At 51.7% G+C, this 14,220-nt stretch overlaps 2 protein-coding genes across 9 annotated transcripts in view; one reads left to right on the forward strand and one right to left on the reverse strand.

Annotated features, from left to right (window-relative positions):
• Positions 1–3,272: 3,272 nt before the first annotated feature.
• On the forward strand, positions 3,273–9,811 carry GRSF1 (G-rich RNA sequence binding factor 1). Its single transcript, XM_058837589.1, has 10 exons — positions 3,273–3,605; positions 3,700–3,844; positions 4,508–4,663; positions 4,929–5,069; positions 5,898–6,027; positions 7,662–7,822; positions 7,943–8,064; positions 8,468–8,603; positions 8,718–8,795; positions 9,568–9,811. Exons 1-9 carry the CDS (start codon positions 3,444–3,446, stop codon positions 8,771–8,773), a joined length of 1,209 nt encoding a protein of 402 aa, XP_058693572.1. The 5' UTR covers positions 3,273–3,443; the 3' UTR covers positions 8,774–8,795; positions 9,568–9,811.
• Positions 9,812–9,898: 87 nt separating this feature from the next.
• RUFY3 (RUN and FYVE domain containing 3) overlaps positions 9,899–14,220 on the reverse strand; it is a 30,569-nt gene continuing 26,247 nt past the window's right edge. For 2 of the 8 annotated variants that reach the window (XM_058837584.1, XM_058837583.1), the window contains exons 15-18: positions 13,494–13,570; positions 12,341–12,368; positions 12,000–12,074; positions 9,902–11,708 (exon numbers count right to left, since the gene is read on the reverse strand). In XM_058837584.1, the coding sequence (XP_058693567.1) occupies positions 11,565–11,708; positions 12,000–12,074; positions 12,341–12,368; positions 13,494–13,570 (324 nt within the window). In that variant the 3' untranslated portion in view covers positions 9,902–11,564. Of the gene's footprint in view, positions 11,709–11,999; positions 12,075–12,340; positions 12,369–13,493; positions 13,571–14,220 lie in introns of those variants that run through there. The other 6 variants (XM_058837581.1, XM_058837580.1, XM_058837582.1 and 3 more) reach the window with 6 other exon arrangements.

Consider the following 14,220-nt stretch of genomic DNA (forward strand, 5'->3'; position numbering starts at 1 on the left):
CGTCAGGGGTTTCAGCTCTAACGCCTTAGGTGGCCACGCTGACAGTCATCTGCTTCCCTCACGTTTTTAAATGCTGAAACTGCATTTTCCACTCTCTGTCCTTCAGACCAAGTCAAAATGCCAGGTCAGTGCATTTCTAAGTCAATTAAAATTACACTACTGTTTTTAGGACACCTTTAGAATCCAGTGTTTTACTGGGCAGCAATGGTGTAATTAAAAAGCATTTCACGACGTTTGCAATTCTCCTTTTGGCTGTATTAGCCAAAGCGTGGAATGGGTCTTGGGGCACTTTGTAACAGATGCTGTCAGACTAAGTTGGCCCTGTAAATCAAACAGAAATACATCCCTGATCTTTCTGGCTCATTCCTGTTGGGACACGAACAAGCTCCGTTCCCTGTTCCCACCCATACACTTCCTTCTGCCCACGGAACGTTTTATTTTAGCGGCGAGTTAAAATTAAATGTTGGTTACTGCAGTAGGAAGCGCTTGGCCGGGAGAGACGCTTACGTAACGAGCAGGCTTTATGTCTCACATTAAAATTGGGCTGTTGGGGACGGCTGAGGGTCACATGAAGGGCTCTCCTCGGCCGCCGCCGAGCCCAGGGGCTGGCAGGGAGCTGCAGCCTTACGTAAGGGCCGACCTGCTCCCGTGGCCTCGCCTCTGTCATTTCCCTTTATCCAGCGCGCTGCACAGCCTAAAGAATTCCTCTGGAAGGGCCCTCCGGCTGGCAAAGTGCTTCGGCCCTGAGCTGGAGTTCTCAGCTTTTCAGCACAGCTCGGTAAACGCAGAACATTCCAGCTGAAAGCAGCATAAAAAAATGAGCTCGCAGAACTTAACGTGTATACAGGATGGGGAAGGCGAAAAAGGGAAGCAACGTTTTGGTTTGAAAAATAACACAGCATAGAAATAATTTTGGAAAATACCACAAGAGAACAGAAGTTCAATTTTTCTTGACAGCAGATTACACAGAGGGATAAGGAATGTTTCCCAGTATAAGATAAGCACTAGTTTTAGTATCACATCCCATGCTTTTCCGAGCATCATTTTTAGTCTGATCAGAGTAAAGAATAGCTGGTATCTATTATTCTTTACAACAACCTGTTTAACATTATTTAAGGAAAAAAAAAAAAAAAAAGGCATTTTTTTCCCAGGCAGATAAATTCTTGGTCCACAGCAGTATGCAGGCATCTCCTGAGATCTGCTGTTTGTACAGTCAGATTCCCTCTCCTAAGCCAACTTCATTCAACAGCAGCTCTGTCGAGTGAATAAATTCAAGCTCTCTTGTCCTAGGATGACCTTGATATTCTACCATAGGTGCAGAGGCTCTGAATCCATCGTGTAACTAAGGAAGCTCTGAGATTCCATGGAAACTTCAGCGCCAGCAGTTGCCCAACAACACGGTGCCCTCTAAAGGTAACTCCCACAAACCTGACAAGCTGCCAGACAAGCAGCAGTGGGTGTTTTTCCCTGTACTTGGGAAGCAGGCAAATCCGAGGAAAAATGGGTAGAAGATGTGCGTGCCTTCAAGGGACCCTTCCTTGCACCCTGCTTGGGTCAGGGGGGAAGAATGCCCCTGCCATTCCCTCGGTCCCTAAGATGTAGGCATCTGCTTATGGAGTTAAACTGAAAGCACAAAAGCCAATCTAGATACAGATAAGTGCTCAAGATGAATTCCTATAGTTATTTTCATTCTTTTCCCCTCTCCTACAACATTTGCTCACTTATTTAAAGAAGGTTCTGAAGAGAAACCTGGCGAGTAGCCTACGAAAGACTGGAATGTGAACCACTTGGGCACCGAGGTCAACATTCCTTTGAAAATGCACATTAATATACGTGATTTACCTTGAAAACTCAGGAGGGCTGTGCTGTTCTCGGGGTTGCAGTCTGTCATGTGAAAGTTTGTTACAAGGAATAGTTTACAAAAGCATCAGCCAGCAGCCAGAGGGTGACAAAAAGTAGCTTGTTCACATTTTCAGAGTCGGGATAAGAAATGCTCAAGGCTGCTGATAAATGTGTCGGCAGCAGAACAAGATGAAAGACTCGTGCTGAAAAACCCAATATTGTATTTTGGGTTTGGTAGCCTGAAATTGCAACTCGTAGTTGGCCATCCCCCGGCTACAGGGTGCTGGAGAAGGGAGGAGAATCTCGGCTGTCACGGCTCTCACCATCTTCCTGATGCTGGGGTCCTGCTTGGCCTGGCCCACCCTCCTCCTCAACAGCTGCTTGGATTCCTGCCTGAACACCCTGGATCCTCAGCCCCTCCCTGGGTTCCTGGGTTTGGCATTTTGGCTTGCCTTTTCCTACTCGTTTTGCTTCATCCTAAAAAATTTTCTGTGGGTTCAGCACGACCTACTTTCCCCAGGCGTGCACTTAGGAGAAGCTGGTGGCAGGCCTTTCCCCCTTATCCCTCCTGGATGCAGCAGTGACAGCAGGACGGTCTTCCCTGCTGAAGGGGAAACATTCTTCACCAACAGGTTCAGCCGGTGCTGCCTCTGAGACCTTCAGGCAGGAATGGGAATGGGGAGGGAAGAAAATCATCTCTCTTGGAAAGTCAGTCTCCAGGGAAGGGGTCTAAAAGGCTTGTCAGTGATGAAGCCCAGCTTAAAACTTTGTCTTGCAAGAAGCCACCGGTGTCCTGGGCTCACCCCCACAGCGTGGGCAGCAGGGGAAGGGGAGATTCCTCCCCTCTGCCCTGCTCAGGTGAGCAGGAATTCCCACCTGGAATGCTGCATCCAGCCCTGGGGTGCTCAGCACTGAAAGGACATTGACCAGTTGGAGCAAGTGCAGAGGAGGTTATCAGAGGGAGGGAGCACCTCTGCTGTGAGGAAAAGCTAGGAGAATTAGGATGTTTTCTGCCTGGAAAAGCTTCAGGGCAACCCGATTGCGGCCTTCCAGTGCCTGAAGGGAGCCTGCACGAAAGATGGAGACTACTTACAAGGGAGTGACAGGACAAGGGAGAATGGTTTCACACTGGCAAAAGGCAGGGTTAGATGGGATATTGGGAAAAAATTCTTCCCCGTGAGACCGTGGCACAGGTTGCCCTTAAAAACTGTGGCCGCCTGATCCCTGCAAGTGCTGGACGCGGCTTGGAGGAACCTGGTCTAGCGGTAGCTGTCCCTGCCCGTGGCAGGCGCTGGAACGGGATGATCTTTAAGTTCCCTTCCAACCCAGGCCATTGCGAGCCCCAGCTGTGTGGCAGGAAGAGGCAGCAGCGGCAGGAAAAGGCAGCAGCCAAGCCGCGGACGCCCGGCCCGGCCCGGCCCGGCCCGGCCCGTCCCGGGGAGCCGCAGCGCGGGCAGAGCAGCGCGCACCCCCCAGAGCCCCGGGGGCAGCCGGCGGTGCCCGGGAAGCGCTTCCCGTGCAGCGCCTGCCGGGAAGGAAGGAAGGAAGGAGGGAGGGAAGGAGGGAGGGAAGGTCGCGGGGGCGGAGCCGCCATCCCCGGCATGGCCGTGGCTGCCGCCCGCCGCGCTCTGTCCGCGCTGCTGCTGGGCCGGGGCCCGGCGCTGCCGCCCGCGCTGCGCCTGGCCCGGCCCGCCCTGGCCCCGGTCCTGCTCCCAGCCCCGGCCCCGGCCCCGCTCCGCGCCGCCCTCCGCGCTTACAGCCAGGTACGGCCGCCGAAAATGGCGGGCACCCCCCCGCCGGAAACCTCCCCGGCCTTCCCCTTCTCACCCGGGGGCTTTTCTCGTGTGTCCGTGACAGGTGACAGATGCTCCGTCCCACGAAGGTCGCCTCTCCGAGCAGGAGCCCGCCTCACCCAAGGCGGAAGGCGACGCTGTCTACCTCGTCAGGGCACAAGGATTCCCGTTCTCGTGCACCGAGGAAGATGTCCTTACCTTCTTTGATAGTATGGGTGTTCATTTTCCTGCCTAACTCTTCTGCATGCTGGCACTGAGCCCATAAGTTCATGACTACTTAACAGAAGGAAAACTTAGTGATCGTTAGCCAGAGAAAGATGAGGTCTTATTATTGCTGCAAAATTATTCACAACTGACACATATAAAGGGAATAATCCACATCCAGACTGCTGGACACTGACTAGAAGCTCATCCTTATGGTCTCTTGAGTTTAGCTGGACGAGTTCATTCTTAATCAGTGTGTCCACAGCAGAGGCAATCCAATTCCAAGTGATGCTCTTACAGGCCATTATGGCTGGCTCAAACTCCTGTCTTTTTAAGACACCGGAGGTTTTTACTAATTTGTATAAACTGCAGCATTGTTTTCTGATCCTGGTTCATAGCTTTTACACACCTTTGTGGTGCCAATCCACCCTACTGCCCTACGATGCGGCATCCTCCCAGGGGCCAGAGGCACATTTTTAAATTACTTGCTGGCCTGCCCAACTAAAGCAAGTCGGCCTGACGTTAGACTATGTGTTAGAAACACGAGTGTTGTAGCCTTTGTTCTGCAGCGCTGAGGGGATGAGCCCTGAGCACTGTGGTCAGGACACAGATCTCCGTGTCTGATGCAGGCCTGTGTGTCCCTGTGTTGTGTGTCCTTTGGTTTCCAGGCTGTAGAATTCGGAACGGTGAGAACGGGGTACACTTCCTCTTAAACAGGGATGGGAGGCGCAGGGGGGATGCCTTGATCGAGCTGGAGTCCAAGGCAGATGTCCAGAGAGCCCTGGAAAAGCACCTGAGGTACATGGGCCCACGCTACGTGAAAGGTGGGTTTGGAGCAGCAGGAGTTTGGTGTCAGTGGAACTCCCTGGGGGATGAGAGAACTCCTCGGTTAGCGAAGCATGGTGGGGGTGGAGCTGAGCAGCGGGTCATGGAAATGTCCTAGGCTGGCCTGGGAAAGCAGAGGGGCAGGAGCACAGAGCAGGGGGTGGGGGAGGAAACAGGATGGAGCTTTGCAGCGGGGGAAAGCTGCCTTAGGAGAGTGCTTCCAGTGCCAGGTGGGAAAACGCTCCACAGCCACATTCCTTGCAGTGTTTGAAGTCCACGACAGCGATGTGGAGGGCCTGATGCGGAGCCTGCGGGACGAGTCGCAGGCCATGAGCGACGGAGTTGTGATGCTCCGAGGCCTCCCCTTCACCTCCACCGAGGAGGACATTGCAGATTTCTTCTCAGGTAACTCAGCCTGGGCCATGCTCTTCCTTTACCAGGCATTCACTTCCTTAAGCTGATGCTGTCGTTCCTCAAGGGACGAGGCAAAGCACACGCAGCCTCAAACCCTTTAAACGCCACAAGGAGTTCTCCAGAAGTCACACAGGCTTTCTGAGCACCTTGTGCATGTCTAACCCACAATCAGTATCTTCAGCATTCCAATTTGGGCCAGGGGAAGTGGAGGAAGGGGACCAGATGTTTGATGTTGGATTGCTATCGGTGTGTAATTTGGCAAACTTGAGAAGGAAGAAGGCTTGAGCGATAGTTGCAGCCCAGGTGAATGCAGTGTGGGTGTTCCCAGCTGTGGCATCAGGATGGGTAGGTCACATATGCCACTTGAATCCTTGTCCCATGCTCAGTGCTGGAGTAGTCCAGGTCCTGGCTCCCCAAGACATTCTACAGCACAAAAAGTGAAATTCACTGAATCTGACTTGAGTTTTAAAAAATACAGGAAAAAAACTACCACAATAAGAGAAAAATTTGAGAGCATTTGTGCTCTGGATCTGCTTGTTACCCAGAACCTGGATTCACTTACTTGAAGTCTCAAATTGATTCCTTTTTTCAGTTCAGTCTTCTGTGGAAACTGCCTTAAAGCAAAACAATTGGAGTTTATAAAAGGTACTTAGGCCAGCACCAGCAGTTGTTTCAAAAGTATTTAGCTGCTCAGTTAGCTTGTCAAAGACCAGAAAAGTAAGGGAAAAAAAGGAAAAAAAAAAAAAACCAAACAACTTTCTGAGCTATAGCACAAGTTTCTGCCACAGTCAATGCCTTTTTCTCCCCTGCCATGTCTAGGTCTGAAAATAACAGACATAGCTTTCCTTTACCGGGGAGACAGAAGAACGGGAGAAGCTTTCGTGCAGTTTGCGACTCCTGAAATGGCGGCCAAGGCCCTGCTACGGCACAGGGAATACATGGGAAGCAGGTGGGTACTTCCCTGGAGTTCAGGGGCTAGGAGAACACGGTGTGAAGCGCATGTGGGACTGGCAGCCAGCCTCCTGCCAGCTCCAACAGCTCATCTCACACTCACAGTGCAATTCAGGGGAGCAGAGGCACCTGCAGCGCTCATAGTTTGGGGGATTTTGGGGCCTCTCCGAACGTCTCCAGTTGTTTGGGTATTCCTCAACACATTCTCATCCCAATGAAAAGGGGTGACAGCCTCCAAAGCGGGGAATGCTGGATAGACACAGTCTGCCCAGGCCTCAGTGCACAGGGATCCTGTGCCCCCTTCAGTCACATGATCCTGACAGATTCCCACAGGTTCCTCCATTCTTTGGGCAGTTTTGGCAGCGTGCTCCTGCCCTTCAGCCCAGTGCCCGGCACAGCCGGCGCTTCCTCCCAAGGGGGAGCTGCTTGAGGCATGGCTGACCTGGCTTGGGTCCATTCCCAGCAGGGACTGCTGGCCATCTCCCACCTCCCTGGTGACCACATCCCCTTTGGCAATTACACCATTTTATTCCAGAGCACTGAGCCCTGTGCCACACTCCTACCTCACAAGAGCCTCTTGCCTCTCAGAGGCACAAGGCCACATTTTCCCAGAGTCCGTGGTATCATTGAGCTTAGAAAAGACCTTTAAGATCATTGTGTCCAACTATTAACCTGCACACTGCCCAGCCTGGCCCCAAACCCTGTCTGTAAGCCCCACAGCTTTTAAATACCTCCAGAGCTGTGTGCAGAAAAGAAAACCCAAACAACCAAGGCTGCTTTTCCCTTCTGAGCTTTCTGATTTCACTAATCTGTAAAACTTTATCTGCATCCCACATAATAATTAAGAGGTTTCCAAACCTTACCTCTCCTCCTGCACAACAACTACCTTCCTTTTATTTCCTTACTTCCTGTTTCCAGGCTGCATTTCCTTGTTTGTCAACCTCCCCAATCATATTAAAAGCAAACAGCTGCTCCAAGGGCAGAATTTGATTAATTAATTAATTGAATTAATAGGACTCCCCTCCTCTAAAGTAGAGCTCAATTCCAAATCTACTGATAATTTTTTTTTTGTCAGAAAAAGAGCTGACCTGACTCATCCATCTGGCTCACACACCTCCGTTTCCATGTGATTAGCCAAAAAATGGAGGGGTTTTCAAAATTGCTGGCAGCTTGCTCCCATTCATTCTTCTGGGTTTATTCAGAACTGGCCTCCAGTGCTGAGTGGGGACTCGTGGGGGCTGAGCTGTACACAGGGTTGCTTCCCTTAGTCTGGCTGCTCCCTTCAGGAAGGGTGGAAGGTCCCCTCCCTTGGATGTCTGTATTCCCTTGTCATCACAGTGTTCCTTCAGTGCTCTGGAAACTGCCTGATTTAACAGTGCTGGTGAAATCCCATCCTTTTCACGGGTGTGCGGAAAATCTTAGGGCTCCACACGAGTATTTCCTGTGGCCCTGTGCATCCTGTGGGCCTGCCTGCTCTGGGACCTGTTTTGGGGCTGGCTGGGGTGTTAGATTTGGGTGCAGCTTGCACAAGTGCAGCCAGGGGAAAACAGCCTCCAAGAGAACCGTGCCAGTGAAATGAATTAATTCCTCAGTGCCTTGGTGTGCCATGTGCTCTTTCCCTTCGGGCTGCAGGTACATAGAGGTGTACGTGAGCAGAAAGCAGCAGATGCAGAGGCACATGCCCTACAGCAAGCAGGTGATGGCCTATTCCAAAGCCAGAAGAGAGTATGAATCCATCTCTGAAGACAGGGGCTGGAGAGACACCGGAGGCTCCTGTGCCGAAGGAGAACCCAGTGAGTCCCTCCCTGTCATTCCTCGAGGCCCCTCCGTGTCAGCCCACGTGCCCACGGATTTCACGTGAGGGAGGGGGGCCCTGTGAGCACTAGTGATGGTGTTTCCCCTCCATTCCACAGAATTGTGCAGGGAAGGAGCAGAAAGCTCCAGGAACGTTTTAGAGTCTGAGAACGCCCCAGCACAGCACTTTGTCCACATGAGGGGTTTTCCTGCCCAGGCCAGCGCCCAGGACATAATAAATGTGAGTAACAGTGCGGCTACGGCTCAAGCGTGGTTCTGTCATGACCTGTGCAAAGCCTCAGTTAATTGTTACAGCTGCAGGAATTGCAGGCTTTTAATTAGTTAGTGTCTCTTAGCCCTCGGTGCCGTGTGGCTTTGGACAGCTGTGGCCTCGGGCACAACGGGGATCTGCTCCTCTCCCTGAAAAGGACGGAATTACGGCTTGCTGGGATGTGTTAATGTCCATCACCCCAGTGACTGGGGAGTGCCTCAGCTTCACCCAGATGGATCAGGGAGCCTGCTGCTGCTCAGCTCAGACCCCCCATGCCTTGGCAGGTTTTGGCAGTAAAAGCTTTTGAGTTTTTGGCGAATAGGGTTCATGGCTGCTGTTTCAGTCTCACCAAGCTCCCTTTCCTGCTTTTCAGTTTTTTGCTCCACTGAGGCCCACCAGGATCTTGGTGGAATACAACTCCCACGGAGATGCCACAGGAGAGGTGGATGTGCACTTTGAGAGCCACGAGGACACGGTTGCAGCGATGGCCAAGGAGGGATCACAGATGGGTAAGTTAGAAAAAGAGAAGGGATCCTACAACCCTGGGACTGAGCCCTTGGGTGGTTTGGCACAGCTCATCCTGCAAGTGTCTGACCTCAGCCCGCCTCTCTTCCCTTCCCCAGAGGGCTGTGCCATCGAATTGCTCCTGAAGGAACATCCAAGGGGAAGGAACTGCTAGTGACAGCACAGGCAGACGTTCGGTAAGTACATCCATCTCTGTCCTCCCTGCTCTCTTGCTAACAGTGTGTGCCCCAGGCTCACACTATTCCACAGTATTCCAAGCAGCCCAAATGCTAAAGCACAGAGGGGTTGGAGGGGAACCAGCCCCCAGCCTGACACCAGGTGTCCAGCCTGGATCCCACAGCCTGCACCTCCAGAGTCCACAGGTGCCGGTCCTGCAGCACAGAGGCAGCGTGGGAAGCGCTGATGGGGTTATATTATTCCCTGGCAAGGAGAGGAGACGTGGCTCAACACTTCCCACAGATGTGGCTTTGTAGGAATTGGTCTTTTGGGTAGGGTGGGGTTTGATAGGACCCTGAAAGATGGGGGACAGCTTGTCCCATGAATTCCCAGCAGAAAGTGGGAGGTGGTGGTCACTGCTCCCCAAGCCCTGGTCCCTGCAGCAGAGAGGGCAGCCCACCCATGCTGGGTGTGTATCCAGGCCAAGGATAAGCCCTTGGATTATTCAGGATGCGCACTGCAACCTCCTACCTGCATCCCACACTTCCTTGGCAGCTCCCTCATGTTGGTGCCTGTGCTGGGGGGAATTCAACACCCCCACCCTGTGTGCCTGTGCTGCAGCCCCACCTGAGCGTGTCCCACCCAGAGTCTGGTATTTTCCTATTACCCAACTACTACTGCATTCTAATCGAGGGTTAACTGGGAATAAAATGCAGTGGGCATTGGAGAAAAAAAGGAAAACAGTAAGCCACAGTGAGGGAGTGAGTGATTTCTATTTTTCCTCGTTTTTAGGCCAAGAGAACACATTCCTTGGGTATGAGTGTGAAGATCAGGTCCAAGTGTCACCACTCCACGAGGACAACAAGCTAAGATTAGTTCAGCCTTGTGAAAGAGCTTGTAATAAATAAATGCCATGGGCTGTGGGGAGTTGCTCCAGCAGCAGCTGCAGTGGGAATGGCCACGGCTGCAGGGTGGAGCAGTCCTGGGCTCCAGGTGCATCAGGCTGCATTAATAAAACACCAGGATTGCCAATTAACAGCTGACTGATCCAAGTCCTCACACAGGTGCACCCTGTTACAATGAATCCTTTCATCCCTCCAGCCCAAGAGGAATGGGATGGAAAGACCACTCAGGAGGCAGGATATGAATGATCAAGTTGTTTTATTGTGTGGAACAAAATTCACATCAGAAAACTTGTCCCCCCACTCCCAAGGTCCAGGTGTGAGCCCACCCTGGCCTCACACAGAGTACCTGAGCACAGAGGGAGCTGGCAGCCAGCGAGGTCCCACTCCCACCTTCCCACAGGCCAGTCCCATGTGCTCTGGAGGGTCTCAGCCACCTCCCTGATCCATGGAGCTTAATTTAATTCCCCATTTCCAGTTAATTGCTCCTTGGGGAATGAGTCACACTGGGCTTGGGTGCAGGAGCTGGCACTGCTGGACGTGTACAGGACGTACTCGAAAACGACTGACACTAAATTCTGAGTTTTCTCCATCCACTTCAAGTGCCTCAACCCTGCAGAGAACTCAGGAACTCACCTGAATTCCAGGCTTTTGGTATTTCAACACTGTTTACAACTCCTGCCATACTTTAGGGGATACCAGCAAGGAAATGGGTCAGAAGCTGTTCTGGGGGGCAAAAAAGCAGAGAAGCTGGGTGGCTGAACATGCCAAGTCCTAAAAGGATCCAGGAGAGACGATTCCTGGTACAGAGCAGTACCAACTGTGTCGGTATCTCAGCTCCATTAGTGGCTCCTGCCAATCTAATGACTAAAAGATCCCCTTCCAGGAATTAACCGCTGCCCCCTACCAACATCTGTACAAACCCTGGTGCCTTTGTCATTCCAGTGCATCCCTCTGCTATGAACTACAGGACATTCTGTGGTGTCAGGCACTGCAGGAGGTGCCAGTGGGAAAAGGAGTAAACACTCCTGTGACATGTAAAAGTCACCACTGCTTTTTGAACTAACAGAACTCCTTGAGGGAACATAACAAACAATGACATGGCACGAACCATGAAATCTCTATGAACTGTGTGTGCAATTGAAATTCCCATCAGGTGAAAAGTGTTCCCATTTAGTTTTGATCCAACAAAGTGAAATGCCAGGTTTATTGTAACAATGTTTTTCTGTGTGGGTGAGGTGGAGAGGTGGATCCAGGTGGCCACAAACCTCTGTCTGACGGGGATTGGGCCCAGCCCCTAAAGCACAGAGGGGGAACAGAACATTCACAGCTTGGTTTGGGGTGCCCCTGTGCAGACTAAGCCCCTGGTCAGAGCCCTGAGCCAAGGAAACGCAGGAAGGATGTGTTCACTGCCCTGCTCACACCATGGCCAGCCTGTCCAGGGCAAAAGGAAAAGGGGAAATGGGATTTCAAGTGCAGCCAGATGTGAGGAATACCAACACTCCTGCTGGTTTTTGGGGAGCCTTTGCTCAGCAGCAGCAGCAGCAGCACACACCCACACTGCACACGTGAGGGTGAGAACGCTCCTGACTTCCACATGCAGACAACAGCTCTGCTTTGGGCAGGGGCTCCCAGAGTCCTGAGACTGCTCAGGCACACCCTGGGGCTGCTCCACGTGACATTCCCAATGCAATTCTGCACAGCACAGGCTGCTGTCGGTACAGGGCTCAGACTGTTGTTCTAGTAACAAGAGATTCTAATCACCAAGAAGCTGCTTCCCATCCGACCTCCAAAGTAAATGGGCAAGTGTCTTCCCATTGCCCCTGACCAAGGGCAGAAACACCGTCAGCTCCAGCCCTTGTTTGTCACCTCAGTGCCAGCCGCTCCCTACAAGGGGCTGCTGGAATACTGCTGGATGAGCCGCTGGTGGCAGGGGTTGCAGACGCGCTCGGGGTTGATGCTGGACGGGAGGGGCAGCTCGTGCATCGAGCAGGCTTCACAGAAGGTGCCCCCACAGTTCTTGCAGATGTTCTGGAATGCAGGAAAAGGACAGAGCAGAGGTTCAGATCCTGGTGGATCAACAAGCACTCAGCTAAAGAAGGGAAGAAGCTGCTAACGGGGAGGAACACCAAACCACTGAACAGGGCAGAGCAGAGAACCATCAGCCCATCAGCATTTAACCAAGCTCTGTTAAGGGCAGAGGGGCCTGTAAGGGCTCATTTCTTGGTACAAGTCACCAGCAGCAATCTGTGATTCCACAAGAAGCAGAGGGAACTCTCAGTCACCAGGCGTGGGAGATGCCAGTTCAAGTCCAGGACTGACCTTTCTTTGGCTCCGGCTGTCCTCCTCCTGGCAGAGCTGGCAGATCTCGGCGTGTCCAGGCCCCGAGAGCTGCTCCTAAAGCCCCAGCCAAAACCAAGACATTCTGCTTTATGTGGCTCCCGTGGCAGAGCTCGGCAGCAACAAGGGGGGAACTAAGCATGGCTTTCACTGGGAACGAGCTGACAGCAGCAGAAATTCCCAGTGGACGAGACAGCACAAGGCACCCCACTGGCACTCCGAGGGTCTGGCTGTGCTTTGCCAGGCACACAGAGGAGAAGGAGTGGATTTTGATCCAGCTGATTTACAGGAGAAGAGCAAAACAACCAAGGAGAATCACCCACCTGTTCTTGCTGCGTGCTGCTGGGTGACCTACAAGGGAAGAACAGTGTCACTTGGAACAGGCCTTCCATCACTAGAGCCTTTAAATAAAACATCTGTGCTATCAGGGAATGCCCTCATCCTCTTTTTAAAACCCTCCCCAGATTTTTGAGTACCACTCCTGGTTCCATGGGAAGAACAGAAGAAAAAATAGCAAAATGCCTTCAGGAGAGCAGAAGAGAGGGAGCATGAACACAGAAGAGACTGTTGAGCTGCAAAACTGGCTTTAAAGGTGGGCCTGCAAGTTTGATCCCTACCCCTGCTGTGAGACACAGGAATAAAGCACCACTGGGCCTGTAAACCATCCACCTGACCCTCCCTTGCTTAAACACTCCAAACAGGTGAAACAGGGGTAAAAAGCATCTCAGGCCTGGAAGGCTTTTAGTATCTGGCAAAGCAGATTTGAACTGCTTTATGCTATTTTTTAGAGAATATTTTCCTGATTAACTCATTGATCAACTCAATGGAGAGTGCTGGAGGCACTGCAGCAGGGCCCTGACAGTCAGAGCACTTACAACAGGCTGTTCCTTCCCCGAGCCAAAGCCTCGGCACTGAGCTGTGCTCGGGGGCTTTATAAACACCTTTTAACTCCTAAAAGCAAATACTACAGTCCTGCAACAAGAATCCTCCTCTGTAATAATTCAGCTTGGCAACAAGGGACCTGAACCACAATTTTACACAGCCATCTTAAAATCTCATTTGAAGTTCTCTTTCCCCGACAGTTTCTCTTTAGGACGTCCAAACACCCTTCTCCTTTCCCTCACCAAAGACACTTTGGGCATGAGTTCCAAAGGTCTTGCATTTGGCTTACTGAGGTTTCTCCAGTCAGAAAAATTAGAAAACAGCAGATTTAGATAGAAAAAAAGTCACAGGTAAATGGGAGAGACACAGAGCTTTTCCCATCTGAAAGCACTGATGGCAAACACCAGAACCTCCTCCTTCCCTTTGAGAGCTATGGAAAAGCAGCAGAGAACTCAACTAAGGGCATCAGGTTGGAAATCCTTCTTAAAAAGACAAGTTGGACTATCCCAAACTCCCTGTTGGCACAGAAATTGGAGAAGGGAAAGCAGGACTTGGGAAAGGAGAGGCAGAAATGAGATTTGTTTCCTTCCTTACCTGTGTGTCAGGACGCTGTTCTCTCCCGGTGGCTGCTTCAGTTTAGTATTTTCTTCCTGGATTTTGAGCTTCCCATCCTGCCAAAAGGAAACACTGACCCATGAGCTGCACTCGAGGAAAACTCCTGTTTCACTCCTGCTACACTGCAAGGGGACAACTGGCACTGCTACTGCCACTCCTTGGCACAGAGGGCTATGTGGGTCCCAGTTTCCCCCGGGAGCAGCTCTCAGTGCTTTCCCTGTGCTGTGAGCAGAGGGGACTGTGCCTCTCAGAGGTGGGCAGGGCTCCCATCACCTCCTGTTAGCACAAACACCACAGCCACCAGTTCTTATCTGCAGAGCAGAGCCTGAGATCAAGGATGGGCTGAAGAGGTTTTCTAAAAGCTGACCAGAGACAAACTTTGCCAGCTAGCAAAAAAAAGAATCCTCCCCTTCTCCCCAGCTGAGACGTGGCTCACAGCTGAACCATGAAGCCTAAAGCACTTCACTGAAATCGTGTAATACTGGTCAAAAAGGACAAAACTGCACCATTCAAGCAGACCAAGGAGAAACAAAGAACCGCAGAAGCCATCTCTGCTACTGCACAGTTCTCGTTACAACTCCAACTGCCTGTTCAGAATGTCTAAAAATCCTCCCAAAGCTCCTCTGGTGGTGGCACATGAACAACAAACATTTACTGCCTGAGAAAGCTCAGTAAAAGCCAAGCCAAGGGGAACTGTACCTCAAAC

This window comes from Poecile atricapillus, chromosome 4 (assembly GCF_030490865.1).
Source record: "Poecile atricapillus isolate bPoeAtr1 chromosome 4, bPoeAtr1.hap1, whole genome shotgun sequence".
Classification (NCBI taxonomy): Eukaryota; Metazoa; Chordata; class Aves; order Passeriformes; family Paridae; genus Poecile; species Poecile atricapillus.